General features: G+C 55.5%; 1 protein-coding gene across 3 annotated transcripts in view; it reads right to left on the reverse strand.

The window, feature by feature from the left end:
* RASGEF1C (RasGEF domain family member 1C) overlaps positions 1 to 15,650 on the reverse strand; it is an 81,790-nt gene that overhangs the window by 21,361 nt on the left and 44,779 nt on the right. For all 3 annotated transcript variants that reach the window (XM_027605915.1, XM_027605917.1, XM_027605916.1), the window contains exons 2-6: positions 12,380 to 12,562; positions 12,101 to 12,223; positions 10,779 to 10,916; positions 4,663 to 4,863; positions 3,503 to 3,577 (exon numbers count right to left, since the gene is read on the reverse strand). In XM_027605915.1, the coding sequence (XP_027461716.1) occupies positions 3,503 to 3,577; positions 4,663 to 4,863; positions 10,779 to 10,916; positions 12,101 to 12,223; positions 12,380 to 12,556 (714 nt within the window). In that variant the 5' untranslated portion in view covers positions 12,557 to 12,562. The remainder of the gene's footprint in view (positions 1 to 3,502; positions 3,578 to 4,662; positions 4,864 to 10,778; positions 10,917 to 12,100; positions 12,224 to 12,379; positions 12,563 to 15,650) is intronic.

Consider the following 15,650-nt stretch of genomic DNA (forward strand, 5'->3'; position numbering starts at 1 on the left):
TTTCCAACTAGGTTAAAACTAAAAACACCTTCTCATCCAAAGAATAATGAGAATGAAAAGCAAAAAGAAAAAAAAAAAAGGAGAAAATTTGCAGTTCACCTGACAAAGGATAGTCATCTAGTACATATTTTTTTTTAAAGCTTACCAAAAAACCTCTTTAAAATCCTTAAGAAAAAGCCAAACCACCAATAGGAAACCGGGTGACAGGAATTTCATAGAAGAGAAAGTAGGAATGTCCAAAACACACGAGAACATGCTCCCTTGAACAGTGTGACACATTTGGAAGTCTGATGATTTCAAGTGTCACTTAGGATGCAGAGCAAGATTACTTCCTTGTGGGCAGCCTCACCAGCCCCGCCCCTGACACAGTCATTTCCCTCCTGGGTGTATTGTAGAGTGACAGTTCTCCAAGGGCACAACTAGTTTCGTGTTCATACAATGTCATTGTTTTTTCATTGTGTTGACATTTGCACTGATGTGTGAAAGACTAGTGGGTGAAACTGCCCCCCCCCTTAGTCCCAAACAGAGTCACCAAACCATACTCGTGGTCATTGTGTTCTTCACTATTACACGTTCCTAGTCAAAGAAAAATGTGGAGTGTGACTTCAGTACGTCCTCAAGGAGGTGAACTTTTCAATTTTATTGAACCTCATTCTTGGGATGCCTGGGTGGCTCAGTCGGTCAAGCGTCTGCCTTCAGCTCAGGTCATGATCCCAGGGTCCTGGGATCGAGTCCCGCATTGGGCTCCCTGCTCAGTGGGAAGCCCGCTTCTCCCTCTCCCTCCGCCTGCTGCTCCCCCTGCTTGTGCTCTCTCTCTCTCTCTGGCAAATAAATAAATAAAAATCTTAAAAAAACGAATCTCAATCTTGTGCACATATCTTTTTGGTATTCTGTGGGATTGAGCAGTACACAAAAGCATTTCTGGGGCATACAGAAGTCAGGTTTGAGGAAAAACATTAGTGTGACTTGTAAGCAGAACTGGCCACTTTTCTCATGGAACACCATTTCTACTCGAAAGAAGGACTGACCAACTATGGTTTTTTCAGACTTCAGTATTTGGTTGATATATTTTTTAAATTATTTATTTATATGAGAGAGGGAGTGAGCACGAACAGGGGGAGGGGCAGAGGGAGAGCTGAGCGCAGAGCTCGACATGGGGCTCCATCCCAGGATCCTGAGACCATGACCTGAGCTGAAGTCAGACACTTACCCGACTGAGCCACCAGGCACCCCAGTTGGTTTTTTCTTGAAAATCAACAAAATGAGCCTGTCACTTCAAGGAAGTAATTGATAGTATTTGTTGTCACTGATAAAATCCAAGGTTTCAAGAGAGAATTGGGAACTTATAAGACATGTATCCCCATCTGTGACCTTGACAGTGTCCCAATACCCAAGGGCTTTTTTGGAAGGGTGAGATCAGTAGTGATATTAGTGGATATGGTTTTAAAATATCATATAATGAAATGCACCAACATTTGGAAGATCTGCCTGGTTCAGAGAACTCATATTTTCCAAATGACCAACGTATGATGTTATAAAATCACACATGGGCAAAAGATCCATTAAGATGCAAGATGGACCAAGAGATTTTAATGCAACAGAGTACAGAAAGTCCACTGATACATTTTCAGATTCCAAATTGCAACTAATCTTAAAAAACACTACCACCTGCTGAGTTTTAGCATAGTATCAAAGAAAAATATTCACTTATCCGAAAATAATGTAAAATACTCTTCTCTTTTCCAACCACATATTTCTGAGAGGTTGGATTTTTCAACCCAAATAATGTATGTCAAGAGATTGAATGCAGAAGCAGATAAGAGAATCCAGCTGTCTTTTTGTTACATTGGTCATTAAAGAGATTTGTAAAAATACAGTAAAGCAGTATCACTCTTCCCAGTAATTTTTTCACTTTGGAAAATCTAGTTATTTCCATAAAATATGTTACCAATGTGAACATGTGATAGGTTATTATTGCTATTTTGAATAAATAAATATCTTTAAAAGTTATGGTTTTAATGGCTAATATGATGGATGTTGGTAGATACCATCTACATAACCAAAAGTTCTTTGGGGTCCTTGATAATTTTTAAGAGTATAAAGGTCCTGAGACCAAATCATTTGAGAACCGATGCCCTAGAAAAATACACACCGATGTACATGTAAACGTATAAGAATATTCATAGTAGCAGCATCTATAATAACAAGAGGCTGGAAACAACCACAAATGTTCATCGACCGTAGAGTGGGTGAAAAGAGGTCACGGGTCATCTCCGATGTACTTCACAATAAAAAAGTAATCCTTGGAGATGGCCAAAAACCAAAACCAAACATAAGAACAACTTGCTGAGAGTGGCCGAGTCTCCTTGCCACTCCAACCCCCGCCCTCAAGCCAGGGCTCCCAAGAGTACTCAGTATTCCTAGAGATTGCCTACACGCATGCGTTGCACAAACAGGTATCACGCTCCCTCCTTTTGTTGTTACACAAATGGCCATATCCTCTTCGTCACTGCTCTTCGCTCTAGATTTTTTTTTTCTCTCTATAATGGATCTGGGTGATTATTCTCTACTTTTTAGCCTCTCTTATTCTTTGTAATAGATGCATAGCATTCCATGTGTGGACGTACTGTAATTTGTAATTGAGTCCCCGTGGGTGATAAGGTAGGTTGCTTCCAGCGTTTGGCCATAATAGCCACAGTATATCCTAAATATCTCTATGTATACATCTTTGTGTACACGAGTGTGTATATCCCCAGGATAAATTATTAGGCAGGTAAAGTTGAGGTCAAGGGTATACATTTCAAGCGTTGATGCTATTGTGAACTGCACCCCCCAAAGCCGCCGTGCCAATCCCCCCCACCAGCCGTGTATGAAAGTGTGTCTCTCCCTACACACCCACGATGCTCTATCTTGGCTTATCCGAGAGGTGAAAATGCACTCATATTTAGTTGCTCTTATTTCATTACGCCAGAGGGCAGAAGACAACAATGTTTCCAGTTCTGATTTGAATTGCACCCGGCTGATAAGCACCGGGCACCCTACTGGTTGGGCTCTAACAGAGGAGGGACAAACCCGAAATCCCGTGTGTGGACCGGTCCACAGTCCGTGGCCCGGGGGCCACTGCACCAGTTAGGGGGAAGAGTGCGTCCTTAGCTTTCCTGGGCGGCGCGCAGTAGCGCGCGCGCTACCCCGGGTGGCCGCTGGAGGGCACCAGCGCCCACCGAAACGCTCTGGGAGAGCTTGGGGGTTTGGAGAGCGCCTGGGGCGCGCTCCGCTCTCCTCCGCACCCCGGTCCTCTGTTCCGCGCCCAGCCCCGCCCTCCGCCCTCGCTGGGTGGGTGACCGGCCGGCTTCCCCAGGACTCGGGGCTGTTGGGCTGGAGGGGTACGGGGTGGACGCAGCCCCTGAAAGCCCATCTGCTCTGCTCCGGGCCCCTCCGAATTCCCCAGAGGGGCCAGTGGGCGGGGGTCGCGGATGGGACAGCCTGTCCAAGGGCCTTCTACCTTTGTGCTGGCCAAAGGGTCCTTGTTCACAAAAGCCTGGACAAACTCCTCAGGCCCGATGTGCCGCAGCCGTTCCTGCACCAGAAGGGAGAAGAGGAGTTGGGAAAGGGGGCAGGTGCCGGGCGGGGCCAGTGCCCACCCGGGACCTGGCATGGTGCTCCTGCGGGCTCCCTGCCTCTCAGCCCACCCCAGGACGGTCTCTGGACACCTGCCCTTCTCACTAGGGCTCCATACCCCCATTCTGGATTGTCACAGAGCTTGAAACCATCCTGAAGGAGGCACCCCTCTTTTCCCATGCCCAGGGGCTGCCGAAGTTCATGGGGGGCAGGAGGCAAGGTCCCCACAGGGTGTGCTTGGGAGGGGTTATACCCAGGAAACCAGGCTCAAAACTGGGTCATTGAAATGACCAGCTCCCTCCGGGGGAGGTCTGAGTCAGAATCAAATTCTGGCTCTGTTCTTTCTGCTGTGTGACTTCAGGCAAGTCTCTTAGCCTCTCTGGACCTTAGTTTCCTCATTGGTGCAAAGGGAATCATAATAGCACCTCCCTGGCTGGGTGTGGGAAGATGGAATGAGATGGTGCACATTAAGTTCTGAGTATAGTGCCAGAAAGTAAGGGAGCCATAAATGGGGGAGGATTTAAAAGAGAAGAAACCTACTCCCCCACCTCCCGTCTCTCTGGGGCAGCCCCTTGGCCCGTCTGCATCTACAAGGAACCCAACATGCTGGAGGCTAGGCTGGGGTGTCCCCTTCACACGCAGGAAGGCCTACCTGCACTTCTCTGGAAGGCTATAGTGGATGCAGTGTGTCTGTGAGTCCTGGACGGGGAAACTGAGGCCCTGGCAGGGAAGGCACTAGTGGCAGGAAGCTCACACGGCAGGTGGTGCCAGAGCCAGCATTTGAACCCAGTTCCTCTGTCCCGGGCCCAGACTCTCAGGCAGGCCAAGGGGTCCAAGCCGGGCAGGCCTAGCATGTCCAGCCCTCCCGCTGGAATGGCGAGAGACTGTTCCAGAGCCAGGGCGTCCTGGAGGTGCCCGGCTGGCCCTGCTGGGACAAGCTCGAGCCCTGGGTGATGCAGACACAAGGCGGGGGGCCGGGGATGGCCGGTTCTCAGTTGTTCCCCGGCTCTGGGTCTGGCTAGAGGATGGCACAGGCCTGCTCACCAGCTCCACGTGGGTCAGCTGCTGGGCCAGAGTGTAGGGGTCACTGCAGACGCCGAGGAGCTCCCGGTGGATGGAGGCCGGCGGCTTGGTCCTGTAGGAGATGGGCTTGTCGGCACCAAGCAGGCCTTCCGGGCCCTGGCCTTGAGCGGCCAGCTTCTGGTGCAGAGCCTGCAGGAGCTGGTGCATCCTCTTTCGGTATGCCTGGAGGGGGCGGAAAGAGAGGAGCGCATGCCTGAGCGTGTCTAGCATCTGAGGCTCTGGGCCGGCCGGGGTGTGAGCGATGGCGGGCAGTGCCCGTCCCTGTCCCCACCCTGGGCACATGGACAAAGTGTCTCACTGCGCAGCTCAGACAGATGCATGCTTGCTTTGGGCTGCCCTGGATGGGGTGCAGGGAAGAAAGGTCATGATGCCCACCCCCCCCAAGGTGATTCAGGCCCCACAAGCCGAGGGAGCTGGCCCCGGAGCAGGGGTGGGTGTCTGGGACCTGGCGTGCAGGCAACAATGAGCCATCAGGCAGGCGGGTGGGGTGCTTGCGGCCCCAGAGGCCTGGGAGGATGCTGGGTGGTCAGTAGTCAGATAGAAGATGTGTGCTCTCTTCATGCTACTTTGAAACACACAGATCCAGCAGCATTTTGTAGGTGGGGCATCTGGCTAGCCGGGCCGAGTGTGCACAGGGGGCTTCACACTTCCTTAAGTCTGACAGGGCTCCTGGGGGCTGTTGAGGTCCAGCATTGTTGGTGCCCAGAGCTCTGGTGACCGAGTCGGCATCCACCTGCCGCTCAAAGTGCTATTCTCTCAAGTGGCCATGGGCAGAGGCCTCAGGACACGGGAATCAGGACAGGAGACTGCTAATCCTACCCAAACCCGAACCCTAGCTCTTGCTCCCAGAGCCGTGGGGCCAAGCCCACTGCTGAGCAGGACGGTATGTGGGTAAACTGAGGTCCAACTCTTCCGTCCATTGCCTGCAGAAGGAACAGCCCCTCTCAGCTCTGTGGGGTCCAAGAGTGTGGTCGGCACGCTGCCAGTCAGGTCTTCACTTGCATGCTGGGAAACTAGGGAGCTGGGTCCATCCTGTGAGCTCTGACACCTGCACCGGCCCCCCATCTCTCTCCTCACTCAGCCTGTCAGGAAAGCCCGGGGCCATGTCTCAGGCTGGGTCTGTCTCCGGTTCCTCCTGCCTCGGGCTCTTGGCAGGCTCGTCCACACCGTCCTTCCGTGCTGGGTGCTGGAGATCCCTCCCATCTCCTCTGGCCCCCCCTTCCCCTTCAGTCTGTCCCTTGGTCCTGGGTAAGCTGGGTCCTGTCCAGAGTGTCACTCAGTGTTTGTGTGGACAACATCCATCTTACACATGCAGCTTCTTCTTGGATCTGCAAAGCCACATGGCCAAGGGGCCACCTCGACCCAATGTGTGTGAGTGGCCATCTCGCCCCCCTTGCCCAGAGCTGCCTTCTCTGTCCGCATCCCTGTCTCAGCCACTGGAGCACCTGTGTCCTGCGCACAGGCCAGCGGCCATCCTCAAGCCCCCCTCTCCCGCACACCCCTCCTGGCCATCATCGATTTTGCTTTCTGCGATTTCCATGCTTTGTCTCTGTGCTGCAGGTCCTTGGAGGGCCCCCCTGCATCCACGCCGGCCTCTCTCCACTCCACTCTGCAGTCTGTTGAAAATGCACATCTAAACTCTGCATCCCCCTTCTTTAAAATGCCCCAGTGCCTTTGCAAAGACAGAAGCCCCGCGGGGCTTGGGGGTCCTGAGGTCAGCTCTGGCTACACTTGATGGCCTCCACATGGCCCCTGTCCCCCTCCTTCACCCCTTTGGCCCCTTCCCCACCCCTCACCCCGAGACCCCAGGAGGGCCTGTGCAGCCTTCTCTCTCCTGCACGTTCTTCTCATGCTTGTGACCTCAGAGCACCGGGCTTCCTTCACACCCTTGGCCAAGCCTCAATCGGGGGATTGTGCATCTCCTCTCTCTGCACTACCAGCTCCACGAAGATTACATCGGATCACTCTTTGCTCGTCCCCAGCATGAAGGACTCGGGAGGGGCTCACACACATGTGCCGACTGGAGGAACATGGCCTTCACCTGCTTCTAGCTGCTGGTCAGCCTCGTCGGTGTAGACTGCGGAGCCCTCCTGAGGCCAAGGGCTCAGCGTGTCTGTGCCTAGAGTTTGATAGAACCATGGGCTTATGCTATTTTATAAAATATGCAGATGATTTCTCAAGACTTGTTTCTACTGAACCAATATATTCGCTCCCAGTGATGATCCTTTTCTGCTTGCTAATTCCTTTAGAATTCACCCAGCAGGGGCGCCTGGGTGGCTCAGTCGTTAAGCGTCTGCCTTTGGCTCAGGTCATGATCCCAGGGTCCTGGGATCGAGCCCCACGTCGGGCTCCTCGCTCGGCGGGGGGTCTGCTTCTCCCTCTCCCACTCCCCCTGCTTGTGTTCCCTCTCTTGCTGTGTCTGTCTCTGTCAAGGAAATAAAATCTTTAAAAAAAAAAAAAAGAATTCACCCAGCGGTGTTAACCTCAAGTTCATCTGTTGGTTCTTTCCCGAATCTTCTGCACCCCTCTGAATAGGGGGATGGTGTGTGCTGGTTCTTCTCTCATGATTCCTACACCCTTGTACATAGGTACGTCTGAGCAGACCCAGAGACCCAGCTCTGAGAATGTTGAGGCTGTCCCTTGTCCCTGTCAGGAAGGCACATTCCAAGCACGGAGGGCTCCACCCCTCATAGCCTGCCTGATGCCATCCATTTCCACGGAGCCACCTGCCGTGTACATGGACCCGAGTTTCAAGTACAGAGGTCGTCCAAGGGTGAAGGTTGTGGCTCTCCAGGTGCCTCCTGGCCATTCATGGTTAGAACTCATCTCTGACTGGACAGTCATGGGCCTCTGTTCTTCAGACTTCTTGAAAAATCCCACCTGAGCCAGCCCAGGGTGACTTGCAATGGGCTCAGCCCACCCTGCAGAGGCAGGGGCTCTGCACCTGCCACCAGTTTTTTCTCTGTGTTAGCTTTCCACTCCCTGCACCCATGGGCGGGGGGTGGGAGTGGGGGGAGCCTCTGAGGGCAGCAGGGTGAGCCCAGCAGATAGTCATGGGAATGGGAAAGCAAGGCCATCCCCGGGAGGGCCCGTGGTATCAGCTTCCTCTGCAGCCGCCCTGGTGGGTGTGGCCAGGGCACACGTGTCCTGTCCTCTCTCCTTTACTGGAGCTGTGGCCTCTGGGCCTCCCCTGGCTTCCCCCTCAGTCTCAGCACTGGCCTTCCTGAGCCAAAACTGCTGAGTCCAACCTACGGGTAGCCCCTCCCAGGCAGGGTCCCCTGGCCAGCACGAGCTGGCCCCAAGCACGTATCTTGATGCAGTGGCCACGTGCAGTCATGGAGAAGGGCCTTTCCAGCTCCTCTCTGGACTTTTGTTCCCAGATGCTGAGAGGTGGCCGGCAGTGCAGGGACATCATGAGGGTTCGGGAGAGGGAACAGCACGTAAAAGGAAGTGTCCCCTTTCACGGCCCTCTGATGGGGAAGCCCCCTTGGCCCTGGCCCTGTGCTGTTTCCTCTTCTTCCCTGAGCCACACTGTTATCTCACAGCCCTTATTACCCTCCCTCTTTATAGAAAGACATTGAGGGCTCAGAGAGGTTAAGGAACCGGCCCAAAGACACACAGCTCTGAGAACACTCGTGTTCATTTCACTGACTTGGGCACCACACTTTACATCATTTGATTCGGTCCCTGTGTGAGAAACCTTTTACAGGAAAATGCTGAAATATTCTTGGAGCTACAGGTATAATGGTTAAAAATAATTTGGAGGGAGGGGGAAATGGGTGGAGGGAGAGAAGAAGTGAATTTGGCAAAATGTTGATAATTGTCGAGCCTAGGTGATGAATACATGGGAGCTCAGGGCGGTTATTCTCTGTGTTTGTGTATGCTTGAAATGTTCCACAATAAAAACTCCATACAAGTTAAAAATAAGCCCCACATCCCCTGAATTTTGGAAATAATTCGTTCCCCATCATAGTTCACCAAGTGCCGAAATAAGAACACACGTGACTTCAGGGACTCTTCACTGCAAACTTGTGTGGTGGGTGACGATTATCCTCTGTTTTGCTGATAAAGAGACTGAAGCTCAGAGAGGTGAAGCACCTTGCCCGAGGTCACACAGCTGTGGTTTCTGAGCCAGGGTCTGAGTGGGCTCAGGCGGTCTGATCCAGACCCTATGCTCTGAGTCCTACCGTGGCCCTGCCTGGTCAGACGGGTCGCCAGCTCCTTTCTGGGCCAAGCCCTTGTGCTCTGTGCTGGGAGGGGAAGCAACCCATGGTCCACCTGCAGCCTCCAGGGGAGGGGAGGCAGCACCCAGAGGCCATGCCCTTTGGAGCGGCTGCTCTCTGGGCAAGGGCAACTCTGGATCTCAAAGACACAAGGAAGCACCCCCGTTTCAGCCCACACTGCTCACCACACCTAATTGGATCCCAAGGCAAGGAATGAGAATGTCTCAGGTGAATTATGTCTGCCCCAAAAACCTACACCTGGTGGATGGCTGCTCTCGACAGCCATTCTTAGGCCTCACTCATTTCTCATCCACGGGGTGGTTAGAAAAGATTTCCCAGCACAGCCCTGGTGGCAGGCCTGACAGCTTCTCAGGGGAGGAAGCCCTGTTTCCCTAGGAAACCAGCCCAGGACTTATACCCATCCCCCCACTGCAGCTGGAAGGACAGGGTCTGCCTTGGAAATGGCTGCACCAATGCCAGAGGCAGGCCTGACAAGGGTGGATGATTCTGTCTTGTCAGTGGTTCAGATCTTATTCTGCTGAAGACCTCCTCGGGAGAGGGGGCTGAAGCAGGAGACTGGACTCTCATCCCCCTGCATACCCTCCACTGCATCCATCCATCCATCCATTCATCCATCCACCTACCCACCCTCAAATCCTCTCATACATCCATCTTTCCACCCCCCAACCTACCCATCAATCTGTCCACATTCACTCACACTCAAAATCCATCTGCATATCAGAATACCCAACATTTATCTTACCCCCTCCACCCATCCATCAAGGTAGCAACTATCTAACCATCAAGCCAGCCAGAATCTCCCTCCCAGCTTGTACCAACCCCTCCTAACTCATCCAATTGTTGAGCCTTCTCTGACCCCACTTCCTGCTGCATCCTAAGCCAAGTGTCAGGATCCCCAGATGGATTAGGAGGTGCAGAGGAGGAGGAGGAGAGGACTCTCATCTCGCCGAGCCCTCAGAGTGGCTAAGTCACTTGTCTGCCATATGACGCGGCCCACAGGCAAGGTCTCCCTCTCTGCTTTATGGCTCCCTATTGCCCATTCTGCCTTGGCAGTTTTCACTGGTTTCACAAGCACTGGGCTCTGCCATGTCCAGACCCACTTCGAGGCACATGACTAGCTACCAGCTTGCCACATGCAGTCTCCTCCCAGGGCAACTGACCCGCATTCCCCCCAACGTTCTCTCCTAGGGAAAGCAGCAGCATGCTGGCCACAGAATCACTCTGGAGACTCCGATGAGCCTGCCCCTTCCAAGTGTACCAGGAGACCTCCCTCCCCTTTGCAGGGTCCTTCTCTGTATTCTGACCCTAATCCTGAGAGGTGGGGATTTCTGTCCCCCTTTTACCTTTAAGTGTCTTCCCCAGAATAATGAAGCTGGGGGAACAGAGCAGGGTGTGGGGTGCCTGATGCCCACCCCACTGGCTGCCTTCCAAGCCACAAGGGCTGCCTTTACCTTGGGATGTGGTTTTAGCCACAGGGGGGCCCTCCTTCCTCCTCTGCCCCAACCAGGGCCCTCCAGGCCAGCCTAATGGGTCACTGACCAAGGGCCTGGTCGCAAGAGACCGTGAGGGGGTCTCTCCTCACCTGCCATCTGATGCCGTATATGAACGCAAGACAGGAGAGAGGTCAAGAGACCGGACCTGGAACCAGAGGCCTGGTTTCCCGGCCAGCTCTGCAGGGCCTGATTTCCCGATGGGGCAGAAAGGGGCTGATTTTAGAGGGGCTGCAGTGTACAGATGGGGGGATGAGGGCCCTGAGGTTGGCCCCAGGAACAGGCTCAGGTCCCGGGTGTAGGGGTGCAGACAGGGCGTAGGACTTGGGTTCGGCTTGCCTACCTCGTCACAGGGGGCAATGCGGCCCATCACGTCCTTCAGGTGCCCGATGGTCGACTCCTCCTGGAAGTCCCGCGGGAATGTCTCCGTCCATTCGGCCAACAACTGGAGCAGTTTGGGGCCAAACTTCCGGACCCGGGCCTGCAAGGCAAACCAAGGAGCGTCTGCACAAGGTGAAGGGGCCCCATCAGCCGCTGCATCAGCCACGCACTGCGCATGCTCTGCTGGGGTCGAGCTACCCCGGCAGCGCCCCTGGTGGCCAAGGGTGGTGTGCCTCGTGCCTTCCCTGTGTCAAGTGATAGGGATGGGGGCTGACCACAGGGGAACAGAGGGGGACAGACACACGTGTGGCGCAGGATCCTCTGTTGTTTTTGCCTGTTGGGCATCCTACCTCCCTCTCTGTGGTGATAACATCTCAGTTTGCTTTGGGGGTTTCCATCTCCCTCATTCCTCGCCCTTGGGGTTCAGAGGTAGCTTACCTCGCCTCAGGCCCCCTGGCAGGGGCCCAGATCAGTGCTGGCCAATGAGAACGTGGTACAGCCCCATCATGCACACTGATTGGCTCACAGATGGGCCTGTCGCCTAAGCTAAGCCAATGAGATTGGGACTTTCCTTGGGACCCATTTAGAGCGCGGCTCGCTGTTTCCACTGGAATTGGGAAGAGTAGATGGCGAGCCTGGAGTGGCAAAGGCCACCTGTCACTGGGCAGGGAGACCCTGCCTGAGTGTGGGTGGGGCTGGCCCCGAGGAAAACGGAGCAGAGGGTCAGAGGGAGAAAGAACTCGTTTCCATGGGGGTCATTGGAGCCCCGGGAGCCAGTGGTACTTGAGACATCGCAGTTGCATGAGCCAGCAAAGTCCCTTTGTCTTAGGCCAGTTGTAGTTGGGCTTCTATCACTATAGGGCCAGAGCCCGATGGACACACCTATAAATAGTCACAGCCCGCGGAATCTGGCCGGGGACGGAGGAAGGCTAAGCCATCAGCAGACCCCACAGGCGGAGGATGGGACGGAGTGTGCTGAGGGCAGAAAGCCCAGCAGATGCCGCAGGGCCATCCCAGGTGGCAAGTCCTACTGATGGGGCTCTGGGGGCCCGGGTCTGGGCGTGCTGTGAGCTCAGGGCCTCCCACAGGGCAGTGGGAAACAGCACCTGGTTAAAGGCTCCAACTCTGTCCCTTCTAGCTCTGGGCCTCAGACAAGTCAGAAAGCCCCTGTGGGTTTCGGCTCAGGAGCATGGGGGACAGTGACCGCCACTCCAAGAGGTCAACGCATAAGGGCATGTCAGGGGAGTGCCTGTATCCTGGGAGGCCCCCTGCCCTGGCCCTCACCTTGTCCAGCACGGGCTGGTCCAGTTGCTGTTGCTCAATGCACAGGTGGCAGACGCGGGCCAGGAGCTCCCGGGGCTCGATGAAGAGGCGGGCGCTCAGGAGGAAGGTGAAGATGTAGGCTTTCTGGCGGGACACAGAGAAAAGCAGCATGTGCTCACAAAGGCATGGCAGGGCTGTGCCCTCAGATCCAAGAGCAGCCCCAGCCCTAGTGTGTCCCCCATGCGTGGGGGAAGAGAGCCCACTCTGATGCCCCTCCTCCCCGCTGCGTGGGTCACCCACCTCGGGGTAGTAGTCAGTCGTGGGCACCAGGTGCTGGATCAGGGTGTCCAGGGAGGCTGACGAGGGAGCCCCATCCAGGAGGGGCTGCCCGGCCTGCTCGCCATCCGTGGGCTCGGCGGGGGGTGTGCCAGGGCTGCCGGGGGTGACCATGTCGGAGGCGCTCAGTGTCCGGGGCATGCCTATCTGCAGTAAAAGGAGTAGTTGAGGCACACCTGGGCTGGGGCCCGTCGGTCCTCTGGGCGCCTGGCTGGGTGGGCCCTGCCTCGTCCAGGAACTTCGGTGCCCATCACTTCCTGGGAGGGCTGCCAGGGATCCCTACCCCCCAGCACAGCATCCCTCAGGAACCAACCCTCCTCCACTCTTGGTCCAAGCCACTTAGGGACTGACCCTTTCCGCTCCTACCCCCAGGCAAGGTTATTTTTGACACGGCTTAGACCGCAATTTGCATATTGCCTCTGCCTGTGGCCACAAAGACTATTAGTTCAGGGATGGGCCTGCTCCAAACTGGAGGGCTCAGGTGGGATCCCAGAACATCTGCGGTGCTCAGAAGCTCTCCCCCCCGCCCCCCCGCTGGGACCATCGTGGCTCACCAAGCGCCAGGGAAGTGGGCCCATTCCTGAGTTCGTCGGGTGAGGCCTTGCAGGAAGCTGTGTGAGTTGGGGTTCTCTCACGGGTCTCTCAGTAGCCTGATATTCCAGGCTCTGTGAGATTCTGACTCACTGACCCATCCAGCTGTTCTCCCCACGGGAAGGCTCTCCCACTGTGTTCACCCCTCATCCCTCTGGACAGGGCTAAAATGCCTCCTCCTCGGTGAAACCTTCCCTCCTTCCCTACAGTGACCCTCCTCCCCAGGCTGGGTGCCGGGTGCAAAGGAAGGCCCCCTATGGCTGTTTGTATTCTGACCTCTCCACCCAAATCTCCTCTAGGCGGGGCTCGGGGCACACGCTCGGGGCAGCACCGAGTCAAGGGTCTGGCCCACAGCAGGTGCGCCTGCAAGCATGGGCCGTGGACCTGTGTCTCCTCTCCCCGGTTCTTCCACATATCCCCAAGGGCAAGTCTTCCAGAACTAAGCCTTCAGGACACTCATGGCAGTGAGTCCTGGCTAAGCCCGTGTCCGTCTAACCAGCATTCCCCATGACATTGAAGTCACCCCCACATTCTTAACTGTGGAGTCCCACAGGCTCACTACAGGGACCTTCCAGGGGACAGGGTCTCCCCATCACCCCGCTCACTCTGCCTGTGCCACCCCATGGCAGACAGGGACTGGGACCCGGGCCATTTCTGTCTTTTCTGACCCCTGGGTGCCCTGGCTCTCAAAGTAGAGATGGGGATGTGCAGAGTCAGAGCTGATGTTGGGGATTGGAGGGGGTCCCCAGGAGGGCCGTCCTGAGGGTGTACAGGGACCGGGTCACAGCATGGGGGGGGGGGCGGCATGGGAACCGGTGTGGACCGCAGCCTGAGCCGCCCTGGCCCCAGGGATGGCGGCAACTCTATTTCCCCTTCCCGGCAAAGCTGGAAGTGTTCAATTCTCAACTGATGAAACTGTACAGTGTCACCAAACCACCCTCTGCCAACCTGGTGGGGAGGCTGCCATGCATGTGGGCACGCGGGGGGCTGCCTGTGCGCATTGGGGAGGGGTGGGCAACTCTGGTTGTGGGGGGACGCCAGCTCTGCCTCATGCCCAGGGCGCAGAGTCTGAGCCTAATACCACAAGACAGAATACACGCGAGGCTGCCAAAGTGTGGTCTCTCCTGCTGGACGCTGGGCACCTTCTCTCTGTGGCATTTGGGCTGCCCCAGATCCTAGGTGGATTTTCTCAAAGATGAGCCAGTAGCTCGGGTGGAGGTGATTCTGGAAACCTCTCTGCAGGGCAGGGTGGTCTACCAGACAGTGTGGGAGAAGCCTCTCTGGGGAGGCCAGGATGCTACCGCTTCAAGAGATGAACTGGGAGGCCTCCAGAACGCCTCCGGGCCTGGCCTGCCACTGGGGTCTGGATGCGGGATGCTGGGCACATGGGGAGGGGGGTGGGCTCAGACTCAGCTCTGCTCTGGAGCAACAGGTTCACGCTGGAGGCTGGAGTGAGGCTGGGGACCAGAACCATCACCATCCACAGGGATGCCCGAAGAGCGGGCAGGCTGCCGGTGTCACCCCTCTCTGGTCTCCAGCCACCCACGGTGTCCCCAGCTGGGCCCGGGGCCGGGTCTCTGTGGATGTCCTCCTGTTGCAGTCTCTGGGTACCTCCCTCCCTGGGCTATTGCAAGGAGTGACTACTGGCTCCGTTCGAGGTACTGTGGGCCGAGAGGGATCTCTTGGAGCTGGTGGTGGGATGCAGACAACAAGCAGGCTGACATGTGCAGACAGACTGTGCCACCGAGGCAGGTGCTTTGCAGGGGGTGCCCAGGCGAGGAGAGAGGGTAGGTGCAGTCAGAGTTGCGGTGGTGGCCCGCCCATCTTCCTGCCCCTTCCTGCAGGTGTGCTGGCTAGCATGGGGCTGTGGGAGCCCCTCCCTGGCCTCCATGTGAGGACCCCTGGAGGCACAGGGGCTCCAGCTGGAGGAGGGGTGCTGTGGTCTGTGTGGAGGACTGAGGGCAGGAGGCAGTCTACCTAGACACTTGTGCGGCCAAGGGGCTCAGCGTGTGCAGAAGCTCAGCCAAGCTGTGGGTGGCTGCGGGGTGGGGGTGGGGGGAATGGGCAACATGCTGTGATCATGGGAGTGTGTGCTTAGGTGGCAGGAGCCAGGCTGTGCGTCCTGGACAGATAGTAATGATCGACCAAGCAGGGGATCAGGGAGAGTGCAGGGTGGTGGGGTCATCGCATGCCCGTTGTGCAAAAACACAGCCACGTGAAGTTAGAGCCCCCCATACGCCCCCATCCCATAAGGAACTTCTTTATTAGTCTCCTATCTTTCAGAGCTCCTTTATGCAAGGACAAAGAAATAGAAGTACATACTCTCCCTTTTCTGTCTTTATTAGCACATCGTGCACATTCTCCTGTGCTCTTTTCCCTAACAATGTATTTTGGAGAGCTTTCCATGGCAGGACAGAATGTCTTTGTTCTTCTTTTTTTTTTTTAATGGCCATGATTTGGCTGTCCAGGGGTAATTTTTAAAAGCCAATGATGAAGCAACTCAAGTGCCCGTTGCTGGGTGAACGGATAAACGAAATGTGGGCTACCCCTACAATGGAATATTATTCAGCTGTAAAAAAGAAGGGAATGCTGACATAGGCTTGACGGTGGGTGAAGCTTGAGGGGAGTACGCTAAAGGAGACCG

This window comes from Zalophus californianus, chromosome 5 (genome assembly GCF_009762305.2).
Source record: "Zalophus californianus isolate mZalCal1 chromosome 5, mZalCal1.pri.v2, whole genome shotgun sequence".
Taxonomy (NCBI): domain Eukaryota; kingdom Metazoa; phylum Chordata; class Mammalia; order Carnivora; family Otariidae; genus Zalophus; species Zalophus californianus.